Source organism: Panthera tigris, chromosome A1 (assembly GCF_018350195.1).
Source record: "Panthera tigris isolate Pti1 chromosome A1, P.tigris_Pti1_mat1.1, whole genome shotgun sequence".
NCBI classification, from domain to species: domain Eukaryota; kingdom Metazoa; phylum Chordata; class Mammalia; order Carnivora; family Felidae; genus Panthera; species Panthera tigris.
This window is the reverse complement of record NC_056660.1, coordinates 13,989,186-14,009,462: the sequence shown is the minus strand read 5'-3', so window position 1 is coordinate 14,009,462 and position 20,277 is coordinate 13,989,186. Positions and strand designations below refer to the sequence as shown.

Here is a 20,277-nt window from a genome sequence, read left to right as displayed (position 1 = left end):
CAGCTTCAGACGGACCTCAAGGTCGGTAACTAGAAAGAGTTTAGATGTATTTTTCTTTCTATTGAGGAAACTAGGGATAAATGTAATAACTACTTATTACAAACACACATAAGCTGTTTTTCTTGTTCTCATAATACAAAGTATTTAATACTTATATGAAAATCAGGATCACTCGGAGACTTGAATGAGCTGATAAGACAGACCACTGGGTCCCTAATTTTAGTTATTAGAAAAATGTAATACATGTATTTTAATTTCTTATAAATGCTAAGAAGAAAGAAAACCCTAAAACTATAAATTGTATTTTTTGAATCTTATTATTAAAGATAAATAGCACAAGTAGATTTTTGGAATGTATCCTGAAATATACAAATTACCTTAAAAAAGGAAAGCCACAAGGTATTGTATCAAAGGCCATTCACTAATAAGCTATATTTTATACTCCGCTATTGTATGAAAAGGCTTTGCTTTCATTATCTCTAATCTAATAGAAGAAATCATTTAACAATAAATGTCAAAACTATAAATTCTAGTATACCATTTTTAAATGGAGACATGTAAAGAAGTGTATCAAAAGATCTATAACAAATTACACACACACACACACACACACACACACACACACACACACATATATATATATATTTCCAGATAGGAGACAATAGAAGGATAGGGATGGTGGGAAAGAATAAGATAGCTAAAGTGTGTGGAAGAAGGGAGAGGGAGACTATGTCAATATTCACACAGTACGATCATCTACATAAAAATATCTTAATATAAATTATTTTCGTCATCTATAAGAGATGGAAGTTTTAAATATATACAAACAAATACAAATATATGCATATGCATTCTATGACTAAAAATCCTCATGGAGTTTAATACAATCCAGTGAATTAGATTTCCTACCTGAGAACAAAGCAGCATAACGAGTTCAACCACAGATGTGCTGGACTTCATACAAACAAGGCCTGCAACGAAGAAAGGTCAGATATTCAAGAAGTTATAAAAAAAATACTAAAAAAATTGACTTCTTCATGCTTGGGTTATTTATTTGGTCAAGGCATTTCTCATATTTAAACAAGGTACAGGGTAGTTATTGAAACTGGTGAGCTTGTTAGAGCTACTTTTATTCCAAAGACATTTGCTATGTGACTGTCTCTAGAACAAAGAACAATAATCGGTGAATATCTGCCTAAATTTTCTTCTAAAAACACAAAATTAAAATAATTTACAAATAGTAACACTCCCTCGGTTGTCAGTTGTTAAATGTTTTTAAAATATTTTAAAAAATGAACTTCACACACAAGTATCACATTAAGCTATGTTTATAAAATCTTCCACTGTTGTGTTTCCAAAGTCTCTGAACAGTCATCAGTAGAGAAAAGAATGAAATGTTATATAATTTGTACATAGTAATGGCTACTATTCATTGATCACTTACTATGTGCTGGGCACTGTGTTAAGTGCCTTATATACATAGTCTCATTTAATTCTCATTTCTTTTTTTAATTTTTTTTTGTTTTAGTTTTTTAAGTTTACTTATTGAGAGAAAGAGAGCGAGCACATGTGAGCATGAGTCAGGGGAGTGGCAGAGAGAGAATCCCAAACAGGCTCTTTGCCTTCAGCATGGAGCCTGCTGTGGGGCTTGATCCTAGGAACCTAAGATAGGACACGAGCCAAAATCAAGAGTTGGACGCTTAACTGACCAAGCCACCCAGGAGCCCTTTAATTCTCATTTTTTACTCTGTTACATACTATTACTATACTCATTCTACAGGCAGGAAAATATTCTTCCCACAAACAATTTAAACACTAATTATTCATCAAGACTTTTCCCAATCAAAAGGATGACTGCTGAATAACATATAATTAGATAGCAGATCATGATTGGCAGTTTTTTAAAAGTGCCAGCAATAGAGGAAGATATAACTAAGAATTAATAACCATCTTGGGTTGAGAGTATGTAATCATGATGCTTCTTAATTTAAAAAAAAGGGTTTTAAAATGTTTTTGCTTTTTAAAAAAAATTAATAGGTTTGTTTTTTCTTTTCACATGAGCACAAAAGTAATCTGTAAAAGCATTGTATGTAGTAGGAAATGCCATGGTCTTACATTAGTTGTTGCTAAATGGAAAGTTGAGGTGGAGCCAGCTTTTTCTTCTTAAGGTGATTTCAATAAACAGTCTCAAATGCCTTCTAGGCTGTAGCATGTATATTTATTGTAGGTAGTGGATAAATACCCTTTTGTGCCCACTCTGCTAACAAGACTATCCTTATTGTACACATGACAGAAAAAGCTGTAAAAAGGCACTAGTATTCCATCTTATCAGATCTTTGGGCAGACAGTTAACTAATGAAATAAGAGGCAGATGTGAAAAGCTCATTTAAGAGACAATTGCTGTAATTGATCAGCAATTCTCATGCTCAGGAGCTAGAGAGTCCAAAAGATTAATGGGACATTTATCACCTGTTGGCTACTCAACTATTTGAAACTCCGACAAAACTAAGTGAAAGGCCAAAGGACTATGCATAGCAAAACAATCATAATTATGATATGTACTCCATATCAGTTTAGATTTTAGACTGCAGGCTATATAAAAGATAACTATAAAAAGAATTATTCACCATATATTTATTTTGCATATAATTTTTTTAAATACATAACAACTTAAAGTAAAAATTAGGAAAAATATGCAATTGCATTAATTTCTCAGACTCATTCTTTAAAGGAACTTCTAAAAGACTTCTATGTTACAAGAATGTTCACAATTTTTACAAATTCTGACATAAGGAAAAATAAAAAAAGGTCCCATCAATGCCTTGTTCAAAGGACATAACAAATCAACAGCATAGCCACACTGCAATTTGCAATCAGGACGGCCATTGGGATTTCAACTCCATAAAGCCTCACAACTTTATTAATGTGTTTTGTCTAATTGGTTTTGAACAGAAGGAACTAATGGATTCTCTTTTAAAGGAAGAAAACATCCAACTTTGACAATGAGAACACAAGCAGAGTCAATTCTGGAAAACTTATCAGCCTTCCAATTCTATACAATCACTTTGGTTGGAACTATTTCTAGTATTACTATAACAAATAGGCTAACCCCAATGTTTGCATTACAGATACTAAAAATACAAGCAATGTCTGATGACACTCTATCCTTGCACACTTTCTAAATTAAGAAGTATCCATACCTGAAAGTTTAAGATGTAGGAATAAACATGGTTTTTTATAACTTTAATCATAAGCTCAAGAAAGCCATATTTTATCTAGTGATGCTATAAAGAACTCAGGCTGTATAAGCATAAGGCAGATATTTTATAAGTGTATATTTCAAACAGGTTGATTTCATCCTTTCTGTACCTGGCAAGAAATTCATAATCAAATCGACTCATTTGGTATCTACTCATAGGAGCACAGTACAGTGTTAGCATTGAGGAATTAAGACATTATCTATACCTTCACATATGCTCCACGTTTTTAATTCACATCTAAGATTATCTAACATTTACCAGGAGCTTTGTCATTTACAAATCATTTTTTATATATTTGCTATCTCATCTGATTCTCTTAACAACTCTTTGATTTAGTTATTATTACCTCATATGATAGATAAAATATGAAGATTCAGTGACTGGCCCAAGGAGTTTCCCTTAGTAAGTAGTGGAGCTGAAACCTGAATTCAAGTCACCTAACTTGAAAGCTCATTTAATGTCTTCTGCAGAGTTATGTGAATAATTAAACATGACTAGGATGGCAATATGTGGCTATGAGAAAGGTTATAATGGTTGATTCCAACTGGGATGATTTTGACAGCTTTCTTGGAGAAGGCAGCATATGTTAGTCAGACGTGGGGGGAAAAAGCATTCTATTTAGCAAAAGCACAGAGGGGAAAGGGAACAAAAATAAATCTGAAAGACCTTTATTGCTTAGGGGAAGGATGAGTAGAGTATAGGAGGCATTTGAAAGTGGGACTGAGGCCTAGGGTAAAATTCAAACATAAATAAAGATTTATTTATTTTTTTAATGTTTTATTTATTTTTGAGACAGAGAGAGACAAAGCGTGAGCAGGGGAGGGGCAGAGAGAGAGTGAGACACAGAATCCGAAGCAGGCTCCAGGCTCCGAGCCGTCAGCACAGAGCCCGACGTGGGGCTCGAACTCACAGTGAGATCATGACCTGAGCTGAAGTCAGATGCTTAACTGACTGAGCCACCCAGGTGCCTCCAAACATAAGTAAAGATTTAAAGCAGTAAAATTACAAATGTTTTTGAAAGAGAAAGAATGTAGAGCAAGATACAAAATTGGGGAAATGTTACTAAGGCTAAGGTATGTATTCCGATTCTCTGATCACTTTTCCCACCCTCTCAGGGAGGTAGTCCCCAAAGAGCTGTACACATGCACCTCTCCAACAAAAATCTAGTTAGAAGTATTGGCCAGTTACTAGACTATTTTCGCCAGCAAATATACATTCACCAGAATATTCTGACTAGAATTACTAATCCAATACTGTATACCATACAAGTTACCAGTATAAAAGTAACACCTGGAGTGAAGAAAATAAATATGTATGTAAAGAGATACTCAACAGTGAAGAAAACTGTCTAGTAATAGCTTTTGAATATATTGTGAACTATACTGTTGAAAGATAAAGTCAGCTGAGTGGCTAACATAGAAGCACTTGAGAAGATTAATTGGATGGACAAATTTGAGGTGGCCCAGATGCAGGAAGTAAAGAATGAAAAGATCTGAGTAGACCACCATCCAAAACACTGGCAGTTCTTTTGGGTTCCCACTTATTAGGGGTTAGAAGTCAGCTTTATTTTCAGAACTCCACTTCCCTACCATAAACAACAAAACATAACAAAACAAAAGAAAGCAAAAAACCCCACCAAACCCCATTAAAATGTAAGATGAATGGAAAGTTAAAAGTTTGACCTTTGGGAGAAAGCTATCTTTCTTTAACTCAAAGAATACTGAAAGATACAGTGATGCTGTTTTAATACAGAGCTGTCAGACTCTTCTGCGTCAATCTGTGAGTCTGATTTCATGTATCTGTAGAATTAGATCAAATTAAAAGAACCCTTAGCTTCAGAATAGTATGGAGAAATTCTCTCTCTGGCAGGATGTTCCTCACAGTGGGAGGTAAGGGGTGTGAAGCCTTACAGTGATAAGCAAGGAACCACACTCCCAGCAAGGAATCACACTCATAGGTGGGACGACTCATCTTTTAAGCGGTATCAGTGTTCCTTCAGCAAGGGTCCTCTACCAAGAGAGGAGACCTACAGGCATCTATGACTAAGGCAGTGCTCTGAGTATGCTCCCAATAAATACCAATTAATGAATAAATCTGGAAACCATCATTCACTGAGTAACTGCTATAGATGATAGAGGAAAAAAACAAGATTTGGAGAAAAAAATAAGAGTATTTTGGAAGGGACAAGAGCCCAATTCATTCAAAAAGCATTTATTGAGCTTAATGTCTAATGTGTCAAATGCCATGTCAAGTACTAAGTATAAAAAGAGGTAAGGAAAGCGGCACAGATTTTATATACAAATAATCATGAATCGAATCCTAGGAGGTAGACAGAAAGTACAAAGTGTTAGAAGCACAGAAAGGTAGTGAGCAACTGTGCTGAGAATTTACAGGGTATGCACTATGTCATTTGGAAGATGTCATGCTTATCTAGGCAAAAAAAGGAAAGAAGGGAAAGTCATCTGAGGCGACAGAAATATTAGAGGTAGAAAGAAACAAGAAATAGATAGTAAAATGGGGTTGGAGTATTATGTTGCCTTGTGCAAAGGATGGAAGGCAGCAAGTGGAAATGATGACAGATTGAGAGAGAGAGAGAGAGAGAGAGAGAGAGAGAGAGAGAGACAGAGAGAGACAGAGATTGAGGAAGCAGGACCATATATGGTATGTATTCCTACTGTCAACAGGGAGCCCCTGAAGGATTCGAAGCAGAGGGAAGACAGAATACCATCTATTTTGGGAAGATCCCTTTCTGTAAGTGGTAGAGGCAGAAATCCACAACTGTAGAGTCCAGTCAAGACAATGTGAGCCTGAGCTGAAGGCAGTGACAAAGCAAATAGAGGCAGATGTGAAAGTCATTTTGGAATGAGACGAGACGGTATTTCAGACAATAGGATAGGAGGTTAAACAGCAAGGTACAGGAGCAATGAAAGTGTGAGTGGTGAAGACTTTCCCTGAGCTACAGATAACAAATGAAGCAGCAGATATGTGGAAAGAAAGTGCCGAGTTTCATCCTGGACAAAATTAGAAATATAGGCAAAAAATTAATGTTGAGTTTTAGGAGTGTATGTTTTTTAAGTATAGATGTTCTAACTCTGACAAACCAGATATAAAGAAGTCAGGCAGAGAGCGTGGTGTTAAAGAAAACATAATTATGTAATTTTTAGAAGAGTTCCTACTAGCAGTTTTAAAATCTAGTTTTCTATTTCTCCCCATAATAAAATATCCAAATTAATTTTCCATCTAACAGACATGACTATTCTGATAATTTGTATTTTAAAAATCAAGTCTTCCCAGGACTATTTAGTTTTTAAATAACTTTCTAATGATTTTAACTTTCTTAAATTCCGAAATTAGTAGAGATTGAGTGACACTGAAATGGTTGAAATAGTTTCATTTTAGTAACAAATGTTGAATAAAAACTACAGACCTTGAAAGGAATTGAATAGGCTCGCTATGCTTCACTCGTTTTAGTTTCAATGGTCCACAGCTGCTAATTTCTTTGAAAGTCTCTGTTCCATGCAGTTTTCACAGTGTATTATAAAGCATTCTAAAATACAGTATACACTGTATATACCATATGTATATCTGTGTCTATCGTTTATGTCCTCTGCAATGCTTACACATCTCTATCAGCATAATAGCAATTTCCTTTTTTGGCTTCCAAACCAAATGCTTTCTAAAGCATTCTAAAATACACTATACACTATATACACCATATGTATATCTGTGTCTATCATTTATGACCTCTGCAATGTTTACACATCTCTATCAGTATAATAACAATTTCCTTTTTTGGTTTACCAATCTTTTACTTTCTTATCTGCAATATGAAATTTGTTTTTCTATTTCATCACCGTGATATGCCCCTGTATGTAAAAACTTACTTCCAGTTTTACCATGTAAGTCATCTGAACTTATTAAGGCCAAAACTTAAAAAAATTAGCAAAGTAGGTAATTTGTGTGACTTTCTCATTTAAAACCAAAACACCAAAACTAAATAAAAAACTTAATATTAAACATCCTTTGCAATAATGATGATGGCTTGAATATTAACTACAACTAATATTAATGTGTATATGTAATATTACTGCTTTCATGTTTTAAGATTTCATGTTATTTCAAAGATTTTAATTTAAAACTGCATTACAAATGGAAACAATTATAATATTACCTTCCAGAAACTAAAATAACATTAGGTTCATTTTCTAAGTAAAAGCTTTTTAAGTGTAATTAAACTATTACAGTTTATTTTTATATTATACATTTCAACTGAAAAAAAAATACCTCGAAATACTGTAGAGACAGTGAGAGTTCATTCATTCACTAACTTACTTCAGTTCACTAAAAACTAAGATGCCAGCAACTTATGGCAGTCTTAATGTCTTTAGAATAGGAACAAAACTGAATTCTCTATATATCAGGGGTCAGCAAACTTTTTCTATAAAGGCACAGGTAACATATTTTAGGCTTTGGTGGCAGCCATAAATTTTTGTTACAACTACTCAACTCTGCCAATGCAGGGCAAAAACAGCCACATAACACGTAAAACAAGTGGGCTTGGCTGTCTTCCAAAAAATCTATTTACTCATCACAAGGTGTGTGTGTACATGTGCATGTGTGTATGTCTGTGTGTAAAGAAGAGAGAGAACACATACAGATGCGCATGCATACATCTATAGATTTTTAAACTGCGGGGAAAATTATTTTCGATTATATATCTATGATGCTTTATAATTTAAAATCCAAGCAGCTTTGAAAAGCAGCTTTCTTGTAAGATTGTTGCAAACTTAATTATCAGCATAATTTCACCTAAATAGTGTTGATGCTATTCACAATCTTTATTCCACTTAGTGTGAACATCCTTATGTATTACTGCAGACACATTAATGTGTTTGATTAACGAGCTACCCCATACTCTCCTGAAGATGCTATGAAATAATACATATAGGTACCTATTACCTTTCTTTAAAAAAAAAAAATATTAAGTTTATTTATTTATTTTGAGAGAAAGAGAGAGAGATCAGGGGAGGGGCCGAGAGACAGAGAGAGGAAGAGAGAGTCTCAAGCAAGCTTCACACTGTCAGCAAGGAGCCAGAAGTGGGGTTCGAACCCACAGACCGTGATGTCATGACCTGAGCTAAAAATCAAGAGTTGGACACTTGACCAACTGAGCCACCCAGGTGCCCCTTACCTTTCTTATATCCCAAGGTATCTGCAGTACAAGACACATCTGGTCTAAGGTTTTGAATAAAGCATTTTAGGCATTTAGTAAAATTTTAAAAATGGGACAGCTTTGTATTTAGTAATTTATTTTTTATTAATTTTTTATCTTTATTTTTTATTTTGGAGAGACAGAGTGCAAGCGGTGGAGGGGCAGAGAGGGAAAGGGAGACACAGAATATGAAGGAAGCTCCAGGCTCTGAGCTGTCAGCACAGAGCCCGACTCGGGACTCGAACTCACGAACTGCAAGTTCATGATCTGGGCTGAAGTCGGATGCTCAACTGATTGAGCCACCCAGGTGCCCCATAATGTTTCATTTTTTTAATAGATTTTTTAAATGTTTATTTATTGTTGACAGAGAGAGAGAGACAGAGTATGAGTTGGGGAGGGTACAGAGAGAGAGATACAGAATCTGAAGCAGGCTCCAGGTTCTGAGCTGTCAGCCCACAACCTGATGTGGGGCTCAAACTCATGAGCAGTAAGATCATGACCTGAACCGAGGTCAGACACTTAACCAACTAAGCCATCCAGGTGCCCATTTAGTTATTTATTTTTAAATGTTTATTTAATTTGAAAGAGAGAGAGAGAACAGGGAAGGGGGAGAGAGAGAGAGAGAGAGAGAGAGAGAGAGAGAGGGAGGGAGGGAGGGAGAGGGAGAGGGAGAGGGAGAGAGAGAGAGAGAGAGAGAGAGAGAGAGAGAGAGAGAAATCCCAAGCAGCCTCCATGCTGTCAGCACAGAGCCTATATGGGGCTCAAATCCAGGGACCGTGAGATCATGACCTAAGCAAAAAGCAAGAGTCAGATGCTTAACCAACTGAGCCACTCAGGTGCCCCCAAATGTGACAGCTTTCTAAAAGTGAGAAATTGGGGGCTCCCAGGTGGCTCAATCAGTTAAACATCAGACTCTTGCTTTCAGCTCAGGTCATGATCTCATGGTTCATGAGTTCGAGTCCCACATTGGCTGCATCAGTCAGATGAACCAAACTTATTTTCAAAAGTGCATAAACTTTATCCAATAATTATAGGCTTAAATTGCTTAAGTACTTTGAGGAAATAAATAAGACCTTCAAAAAATTCCTGATCTGTGCTCAAAGCAACAAATTTTCCATTTTGACCCAAGCTCATTTTCTTTACTGAATTCTGCATTTAGGGGATAATATTAAATAGAGATAAATAATTAATCCAGTTCTATTCATTCTTAGTAATAAAAGAAGTTCTTGGGACCTGGAAGAACTTGGAAGTTCCTTATTTTTTTTTCAAGTTTATTTATTCTGAGAGAGAGAGAGAGAGAGAGAGAGAGAGAGAGAGAATGAGAATGGGGGAGGGGCAGAAGGAGAGGAAGAGAGAAAATTCCAAGAAGGCTCTTCCCTGTCAGAGCAGAGCCTGATGTGGGGCTCGAACTCACAAACCGTGAGATCATGACCCGAGCCAAAGTCAGACTGAGCCACCCAGGCACCCTGAAAGTTCCTTAAATTTTTTACAACATTGAAGATACTCTCAAAAGTTACAGAAATTATTTATAAGCATGTGATTCCATGCAAGCAATAATTTATTGGGAATATATACCATGCACTATATAAACAAAAAAAAGTATAGCTCATTGAATTAACAAGATTATTTTGTCTACATCAATCAAACTCACATATCCATAACTCAGAGTGATGTCTTAGAGTCAAATTATATAGTCATATACCAGAATACAATCCAATAATGATGCAGTAAGAAATCAGCATGAGGATTGCTTAGCAATTAAAAAATAACACTTCAAGTATAAATATTTGACCTACTTATAAACTAAATGCAAATGTTGCTTTTATTTCTTCCAATCTTTCTTACAATAGAACTATTACAAATATCAATTATCTTTTGAAACAGTATAAACAAGGAAATCAACAAAATGGAATCAAATAAATAACCACAAAATGTCTGTGAAAAAGTAAAGAGCTAGTAATTTCCAAGAGTTAAAGACTTTCAATGATTCAGTATTCCACACTTACTATATGCCAAGCAGAAATACGAAACAGATATGTTTCATGTATTTCAGAAGCCTACATTCTAACAGAAGTTGCATGCTGATAAATCTATTTAATGTGAAGAGACTAAGAGTTATCTCAGAACCGTTATAGGATGTTGACTTGGTAAGCAAGATACATAATGTTAAGATATTCCTATTGTGATTACAAAAATATGGTGGAAATAACAACAGGAAATATTTAATTTGAAGTAACATGCAGTTATTAATTTCTTAGAAAAAATAACTAGAGATCACTCCAAGATCAGCAGTCACAAACAGTATTATTCAATTTGTGAAACAGAATCTGATATGAGTAACTTCCTCGAGTCTCATCAGTGTATCCACCCCTGAGATGTCTCTCTATACCAAAACAAGTATGTAAATAGAAAACACATTTAATACAAGAATATTTTCTGGCTTAAACGTCCCAAAGTAAAGCTTTTTAAAATTACCTGCCTAAACTTTTTAAGGAATTAGTTTCAAACTGAAAATAATATCCTCACAGAAAACTGTCTTTGGCTGGATTTAGTGTAATTAGAACAACCCTATTGAGTATGGAAAGAAGAACATTTTAGGCACAGGTGAAAGCACGTAGATAATGCATTATAGGTCATAGTTCCATATGATGGAGAAAAAGGAGAAAATCATCCCCTAGCAGTTAAAACTGATCACAAGTCTAAATTGTAGCTTTCGTGGATTCTATTACACACATTAGACTTTATTTTATATACAAGCCAGTAAATTTTGTTAGCTGGATACCAAGCAAAAATAGATTAAAAGCACTGATACTACATGGAGGGGCAGTGTATATACAAAAGAAAGCAGTGAAGACAAAGAAGTTACACAGGAAAATAGCTTCGAAGGAGACACAAAGGGGTAAGCTTAATCTTCTAGGAAATGTTCACATGGCTTATGAATAGCTGAAACAAAAGAATAACATGAAGTTGATCAAAATCTCACCATGCATGGCATAACTTACACCATCTTGGTTTCTATTACTGTATAGTAGAAACATTAAAGATAAAATCACTATCTTACTGTCCTTGGCGATAATGGGACCAGAAACAGTAAATTTATAAATTTATAAACAGTAAATTTATAAATTCGGGCATAGTGAAATGCAGTCCATTTAGTTGGAAGAATACTAGGGTGGTATGAGGTGAAGTCTGGGAAAAAGTTACAGGAAACCCAAGATGCTCACTTGGTAAAATGAAGAGGTTCCCGGGGAAAGAGTTACTGTGGAAAGGGCTTGTTTTTCTTGTGATCCAGAGCCTACCTAAATTGCAGTAACTTCAGTTAATTAAGGGGCGTCTGTAATGTGGAAAACTGTGTTTTGATATCTGAGAAGTACAGACTGGAGGATGAGGGTCAAGGCTGATGTGCCCTGAGCCTGACCTCAGTACAAGAAACTAGAGACCTGGCACAACAAATCTGGACTGTGGAGGTTATGGACTAGGAAAAAGTGTGCTTTTTGTGTTCCCTTTGATTGTACTGGTGTTTCAAACACCATGTACGTGGATGCTACTAATTATCCGAATGCTAGTAACAAACCAGTTAGTTCTTATACTTCTAAATATTTTAACATTGGGATTAAACCCATTTTATCAGCATTACAGAATCCTTTAATCCGAATCAAGCTTTTAATTAAGTCAAAGCAGCCCTGGACTAAAAATGTGAAGATCTGGTTTTAGTGGACAATCTAAATAGCTAGGTAAACTTCAGCTAAGACACTTGCCTTTCTTGATACTAAAATTCTTTGCTGGTACACCATATTTGAATTATTTTGAAACTTTTAAAACTTACAATCTAAAGTAGTACATTTTACTTCATGATCCAGTATATATAACTGAAACAAATGTTTCACAAAACCACACTTCCACTCCCTGTGTTCTATGCTCTCATCAATGTTATGCTATGTCATGACATGCCATTACAAAAATACCATCAAGATGTGCTTTACTGATTACACCATACTATTAATGGGTCACAGTCTGCAGTCTGAATGTCACTAGAGTTGGGACTCTCTCCTGTTTTTATATGGCCGCAAGCTAAGAATGGCTCTTACATTATGAAATGGTTGGGGAAAAAAGAGAAATAAAAATATTTTGTGACACGTAAGTTTGTATAATCACAATTCACTGTTCACAAATAAAGTTTTATTGGAACATAGCCAAGTTCATTCCTTGACATATTATCTGTGGCAACATTCCTCAATACAATGACAAAACTGAGAAATTATGACAGGGGCTGAATGGCTGAAAATCCTAAAGTACTTATTTTTGGCCTCTTATCAAAAAAAGTTGCTTGACTCCTGCAATAAAGGGCATTAATCTTTCTGGCTTGACTATCCGTGGTTCTAAGTCCTTCATGCCCTACTGGGCTAACCTGAGAACAAGGGGAAGTAGATGTATGACAGTGGAAAAGGAAATGATACGAAAAAGTGTGGATTCTTGGTCAGTTATTTAGGCATTAGATTTTCTATTTCATTCCATACTTGAAAACAAGAATGAAAAGTGGGAAAACTGACAGGCAGTGTTTGGTGACAGTATAAAGATTAAAATCATTTACAGAACCTGTTCCTGTGAGTTCACCGGGCTTTAACTTGTAGCCCTTAAGTGTTTCAGTTTTTTTTGTTTTTTTTTTTTTAATTTTTTTTTTCCAACGTTTTTTATTTATTTTGGGACAGAGAGAGACAGAGCATGACCGGGGGACGGGCAGAGAGAGAGGGAGACACAGAATCGGAAACAGGCTCCAGGCTCCGAGCCATCAGCCCAGAGCCTGACGCGGGGCTCGAACTCACGGACCGCGAGATCGTGACCTGGCTGAAGTCGGACGCTTAACCGACTGCGCCACCCAGGCGCCCCGTTAAGTGTTTCAGTTTTATGATGGGCCCAGTAAAGGTTGGGAATTGTTTTTGAAGGGATTAGTTTTGGCCACAAAATGGCCAGTTATATTGCACTGTATTCGTTAAGTACATGCCAAATTCATAAGGATAAAATAGGCATGTAGAGAAAGGGAAACCAGGGTTTCTTTCTACTTTAATATTCTTTATCTGAGTTGAAACGTCTTTCAATTGTGCTGTTTTAAAAATTTCCTTGTTCACATTGGACCTTAATTTAAGCACTGCTTTTTTTTTTTTCAATAAAATCTTTTTGTTCTTTCGGCCTTCGGGAATTCAATAGATTGTTTCTTAGTCATATTTTAATTTAGTCCCTCCCTGTTCGGAATTCTTCCAAGGATGACTAGGACCTAGCTGTTTGTTTGTTTGTTTGTTTGTTTGTTACTGTAGAATAGGTGTATTTGGCAAAGTCAATGCCATTGCCTTTCCACAAATTTCAACAGTAGTCATGAACAAATATGTGCTTTTCTGGCCCTGGTTTCTCCATCAGGTTTAAACCTGACCAAATGTCATCCATGGTGTATTTTTTGTGTGTATTGTACTATTATTTTACTAACTTTTGTTTTAGGAATATAGTTGGGAATACAGCAATATCAAGATAAATATCAGCTTTTTACAATACAAGTAAAACTTCAAGTGTGATACTGAAATATATTATTTCATGTGCAATATTAAAAATTGGTTACTATCACCATCACTCATAAAATCCTCAGACAATGTTGTAATAAGGTAGTCCAGAAATTTTTGCTTTTTGCTTGTATTAAGTGAAATTATACCCCTCTCTCCTATTATTAAGACCAATTACTGAAATCTATTTGATGATAGAACACAATCTCATTTTTTCTATCATCCACTTATCTATCCACAAGTATTTTTGGGGGTACTCTGGCAGGTCCTGGAGACCTTGTGGAGTCTGGTCTGGTAGGTGATACAAACATTACCAAGTTTTACACACAGGTAGGTGACTTACTATAATTTTGATACATGCTCTGAAGAAAAAGTATACTGTGTTACCCAAGGTTATAACAAAGGAACCTAACTTATTCTAGAGTATCAGGTAGTCTTCTTAGATGAAGTCTATGGCACAGGATCTAAAGGAGTTGGCCAGGCAAGTACAGGTAAATGGAAGTGTTTCATGATCATTAAACAAGAATTCAATTCCGGAAAGACTTCAGAATCCCTCATATTCTTCAATGACTAGAAATACATTGATTTCATTAAATTCTGGAGCTGTAGTATGCAAACATATAAACACCAAGGGACAGTTCTAATTTATCTGCTAAATATATATACAAAGAATCACTGAAGTGCATGTAAAGCTTAATACGTGTTGCTTCTATAATTAACTGAAATTAAAGGATTACATTAAAAAATCCATAAATTGGCTTCTGTTTTGGATCAATCACTCTACCAACTGGCACACGAGGATATTTATATGTGGCAAATACATTGTCCCTGCCCTTTTACCACTATTATCAGATGCTGCTGAACCATTATTTACAATAATAGTCAGTTGTTCTTATGTAGGAATTTAACATAACTGAAATTTCGCATATAGTTATCTCCCAACATCCTTGTCCACTCCTGCCACCTGGGGCCACCTGGGGCCACCTGGGGCCAGACATGCTGTGCTTTCACTTTGATGAGAGTGCATGCTTCGCATGAATCTATTAAAACAGAAGGGAAAAGTATACAATATTCTCAACTTTCAAAATATGTAAATTAGTACTATAAAATTAAAATTTGTAACCTTTTTTTTAAGTTTATGTACTTATTTTGAGAGATACAGTGATAGTACGAATGGGGAAGGGACAGAGAGAGAGGGAGACACAGAATCCCAAGCAGGCTCTGTGCTGCAAGCACAGAGCCCAGTGTGGGATTTAAACTCAGAAAACCATGAGATCATGACCTGAGCCAAAACCAATAGTCAGACGCTTAGCCAACTGAGCCACCCAGCTGCCCAAGTTTGTAACATTTTATACTCTAAAATAATCAGAATTCAATTAAAAAATCTGGATTTTTCCTACAGCAATGTGGACAGAGGCAGCCATCGGGTACTAAATAAACTAAGGATTAATACTATAAACTATTCTTATTTTAGAATGACATTATGTCCATAATAAAACTATAAAAATATTTTTGAAATAGTAGAAAATATAACCACTATGATAGAACTGCTCAGCAATGTTTCCTCTTTTAAATTTTCCAATTTAGTTTTTCTTCCCCAATTGTTTACATATTTATCTAAAGTGCATAATATCTCAGAGGGTAAAATAATAAAAGCCTATACTGATTTCCTGACTACTTTCTGGAAGATCTCAGGTAGTTTATTATACATGTAAATATTATATCTAAATCAATACGCAGGCAATTTTTTCACATTGTAAAAACACTTTGTCTCAATATAAATTCCATTGGTACCCTCCAAAAAAGGACTTGTTATTCAATGTCTTTTGTTTCACTGAGTATATAGACCTTGTCTTCATAGCATTAACTGTATTTTGACCATCCATATATCCTGGTTTTTAAAGCTCATAACAGTTGCCTGGGTGTAATTTTAAAAATGGACCCTGGGGCGCCTGGGTGGCTTGGTTGGTTGAGCGTCTGACTTCGGCTCAGGTCACGATCTTGCGGTCCGTGAGTTCGAGCCCCGCGTCGGGCTCTGTGCCTACAGCTCAGAGCCTGGAGCCTGTTTCAGATTCTGTGTCTCCCTCTCTCTGTGACCCTCCCCCGTTCATGCTCTGTCTCTCTCTGTCTCAAAAATAAATAAACGTTAAAAAAAAAAATAAAAATTAAAAAAAAAAAAATGGACCCTTTCTCTTTTGCAATTGTCCTAATTTGCATGAAAAATTATCTGAATACTTTACTAGAACAGAAGAGAAACTCTCTCCCTTTCTAAATTAAGTTAATCATGTAATATATGATACAGGTACTATATTCTATTATTTTGTAAAGTAAAAATATTTTCCGATCACTTTATCAAAGTAGATAATCCATTTCTTTTTTTAAAGTTTATTTATTTTTGAGAGAGAGAGAGAGGAGAGAGAATCCCAAACAGGCTCCGCACCATCAGCTCAGAGCCTGATGTGGGGCTCAAACCCATGAACTGTGAGATCATGACCTGAGCCAAAACCCAAGAGTCAGACACTTAACCGACTGAGCCACCCAGGTGCTCCAATGATCCATTTCTTAAGGGATAAATCTGTCTGCCACTGATGGCAAATTCTTTGTATTCGGTTATTCCTTTAACAGTTCAGCTATGCCATCTATGACTTTTAGATCACTGCTCTTGGTCTACTAGGGATTTGTATGTTGTTAGTCATATTTCCTGTCTCTGTGAAGAAGATGCATTCCTGTATACCTTACGCTGAATTTCTCTCCTGGGAGAGTAGGAGATGATGCGTTACCTCTGACTATATTTCTTAGGCAACCTCTTTAGTAAATACAGCTTACCTGACTTCTCATCAATACTTACTTTTATACTAGAGTGTTGGAATATAGTTCTAGCTCAGCTAGTCAATGAGTATATAAGGAGTGAAACAATTTTAGTGAATGAAAAACTAATATTTGTTTGAAGGCTTTACAAAAATCATTCTTGACAAATCGTGTCTTTTTTTGTGTCAATATCTTTTTTGGCTAAAAAAATATTTCCACATTGAAACACTACATTGTGCAGTTTGAGATGTTTTATTTATAAGACTATGATTCCTACTTTTAGAGGGTATTATTTTCATGTGAGAAGTTATCTATGATGAAAAACCTTTGTTAACATCTACATTTAGTAAATATTAGTGTTATTTTTTGGACAATTTAATTTCTACCTATTTGTAAGGACAAAAGAAATTAAAACAAGACGCTCCTCATATTAGGTCCAATTCCAAAGGAACTATTCCTTTGAACCCAGCATCAACTAAAACTATATTAGCACAACTTTAAAGGTAAATTAACTCAACAATCAGATGTAAGAAATTCCAGGTACGTTTCCCTCAACCCATGTCTATTCCTATCCTATAAGTTACCCTTTAAGTTTCGAGGTGACCCTTCCCTCCCAGAGCACACTTCTCTATTTGGTCTGAGCTCCTCTTGATGTTCCTTTTTGCATTAATGTCTCTTATCCCTATCAAGCATCTTCATTTTTACATCTCCAAAAGGACTTTTTTTCCTTTCTATCTCCTTACAGGCACAGGTTTCTCCACCATGAATAAAATCCTCAGTAGTCACATGAACCTCTATTAAACTTTACTCTTTTTTCTCATCGTCAGACTTTTCCAATGACTGGTCTACATTTAGTTTCTTTACCAAACACTCTCGCATTCTACAATGCTCGTATCTGTTCCCACAAGTCTTCTGAAATGTCTCCGAGGTAACCAAAGGTGATTTATGAAATCAATGACTCTGATTTCAGACTTTCTCTTCACGTCTATAGAGTACCACATCCATGTATTAAGAATAAATACGCATCCCCCATAGTCAATAACTAAGTTTAATTCAACTTTACTGAAGGATCGTTTACATAAAATACAATATAACCATTCTGAACGTATACTTCTTTGAGTTAGGATAAATGTATATGTCCATGTGGTTACCAGTATAATCTACTCCCCTTCAAATTCCTTTGTGCCTATTCTCAGTCCTCTCTACACCCTTAACCTCAGGCAACCACTTTCCTGCCTTCTACAGTATAAAAAAGAAGTGTTCTTTTCCAGTATGTCATAAAAATGAAATCATTCAATATGAACTCATTTGAGCCAGGCTGCTCTTGCACAATATTTCTGAAATTCACAGATTTTTCTATAAGTATCAGTAGTTAATGTTTTCTTTTTTTTTTTTTTTTTTAATTTTTTTAACGCTTATTTATTATTGAGAGACAGAGACAGAGCATGAGCATGGGAGGGGCAGAAAGAGGAGGAGACACAGAATCTGAAGCAGGCTCCAGGCTCTGAGCTGCCAGCAAGAAGCCTGACACAGGGTTCGAACCCACAAACCAGGAGATCATGACCTGAATTGAAGTCGGATGCTTAACTGACTGGGCCACCCAGGAGCCCCAATATATACTTTTTTATTAGTCTTCAGTAGTAATCTATCATATGGACAAACAAGCATTTGTTTAATTACTTTTTGATGAATATAGTTGTTTCCAGTTTGTGGTTAATGTTATGAACGCTGCTATGAAATTTTATGTATGTTGACATATGTTTGCATCTCTCTTGAATAATAACTGTAAGTGGAATTGCTGGGTCAAATTTTAATTGCATGTTTAACTACAGAACACTGCCAAACTGTTTTCCAAACTTGAACCATTCTATGTTCTCAATCAGCAATGTATGAGGTCTGTAGGATTTTTTATATACACAATCATTTCACCTGCAATTAAAAATACTTTTACTTCCTCCAATCTCTATGTGTTTTAATTTCTTGCCTTACTGTAGTATTTACATATTTCAGTAAAATGTTAAATTAAAGTGGTTAAAATGAATGAGAAAGGCAAAATCTTTCACTGCTTCTCAATCTCATTTGGTTTCTGAGTGTTACGTATAACATCAGTTGTTCTTTTATAGATACCAATTTTAGGCTAAGTTTGTTCCCTTTGGGATCTAATTTTCCTAGAGATTTTTAGCATAAATGGGTGTTGAATTTTAACAAATGCCTTTTCTGCACCAATTAAAAATGAGAAGAAATTTTTTTATCTATCCACATATTTCCTGCATTCTCCTTTGTGTGTGTCTAAGTTTCCATCTGGTATCTTTAACTCTGCTTGAAAAATTTCTTTTGACAATTCTCACAGCACAGATGTGCTGGCAATGAATCTTATCTTGGGTTGTCTGAAAAAATCTTTCTTTCCTCTTCAGTTTTGAAGAATATTTTCATTGGATAGGGAATTCCAGATTGGAAGTCTTTTCTATCAGCACTTTAATGATGTTCCACTATCTCTTCTGGTTTGCATAATTTCTGACTAAGTGTCGCTAATAATTTTTATTTTTGTAAGAAATGTGTTTTTCCTCTGGGAACTCTTTAAATTTTTAAGTTAAATTGTAAATCGCCACACAGTAAAATTGGCTTTTTTCACTCTGTGTGTAAATTTCTATAAGATTTAACACATGTATTAGTTTATGTATGGCCACCACAATAGGAACAAAGAATGGTTTCATCACCCCAAGAATTCCCTTGCACTATTCCTTTGCTGCTACGTTCTCCTCCTACCCATCATCCCTGGCCACTGCCGGTCTGTTTTCCATCACTCCAGTTTTGTCTTTTTGAGGCTGTCCAAAAAACAATGGGAACATAAAATACACAACCCTTTGAGATGAAGTTGTCTTACACAATAATGTCTCTGGGACTCATCCAAGTAGTAAGGTTTATCAATAGTTTGCTCCTTTTTTTCTGCTCGGTCGTATTCCATTGCTTTATGCACCGTGGTTGATTTTTACCCACGGAAGGACATCTGAGTTTTTCAGCTTTTGTCTAAATAAAGCTGCTATATCTGTGTACAGGTTTTTGTGTGAAAATAGGTTTTCATTTACCTAAGGGAAATATCAAGAAATGGGATTAATGGCTCATATGGTAAGTAAATGTTTAATTTAGTAAGAGACCTTCCAAACCATTTTCCTCAGTGACCACCATTTTGTATTCTCAAAGCCATGAGAGCAACAGTTGCTACAAATTCTCCTCAGCACTTGGTATTACCATTGTTTTTTTATTTTAAGCACTCTTCATATGTATGTAGTGCTGACTCACTGTGGTTTTAATTTGCATTTACCTACTAATGATATTGACCATCTTTTTATGTGCTTATTTGACATCCTGATATTGCTACTGGTGAAGTGTCTGTTCAAGTGACTTTTCAATCAGCTGTTGGTTTACTTAGTGTTGATGACTGTTTTTT

General features: G+C 35.4%; 1 protein-coding gene across 8 annotated transcripts in view; it reads right to left on the bottom strand.

Moving 5' to 3' along the window:
• Positions 1-20,277, bottom strand: part of NBEA (neurobeachin) — a 678,339-nt gene that overhangs the window by 353,687 nt on the left and 304,375 nt on the right. For all 8 annotated transcript variants that reach the window (XM_042998658.1, XM_042998776.1, XM_042998897.1 and 5 more), the window contains one exon: positions 910-971. In XM_042998658.1, the coding sequence (XP_042854592.1) occupies positions 910-971 (62 nt within the window). The remainder of the gene's footprint in view (positions 1-909; positions 972-20,277) is intronic.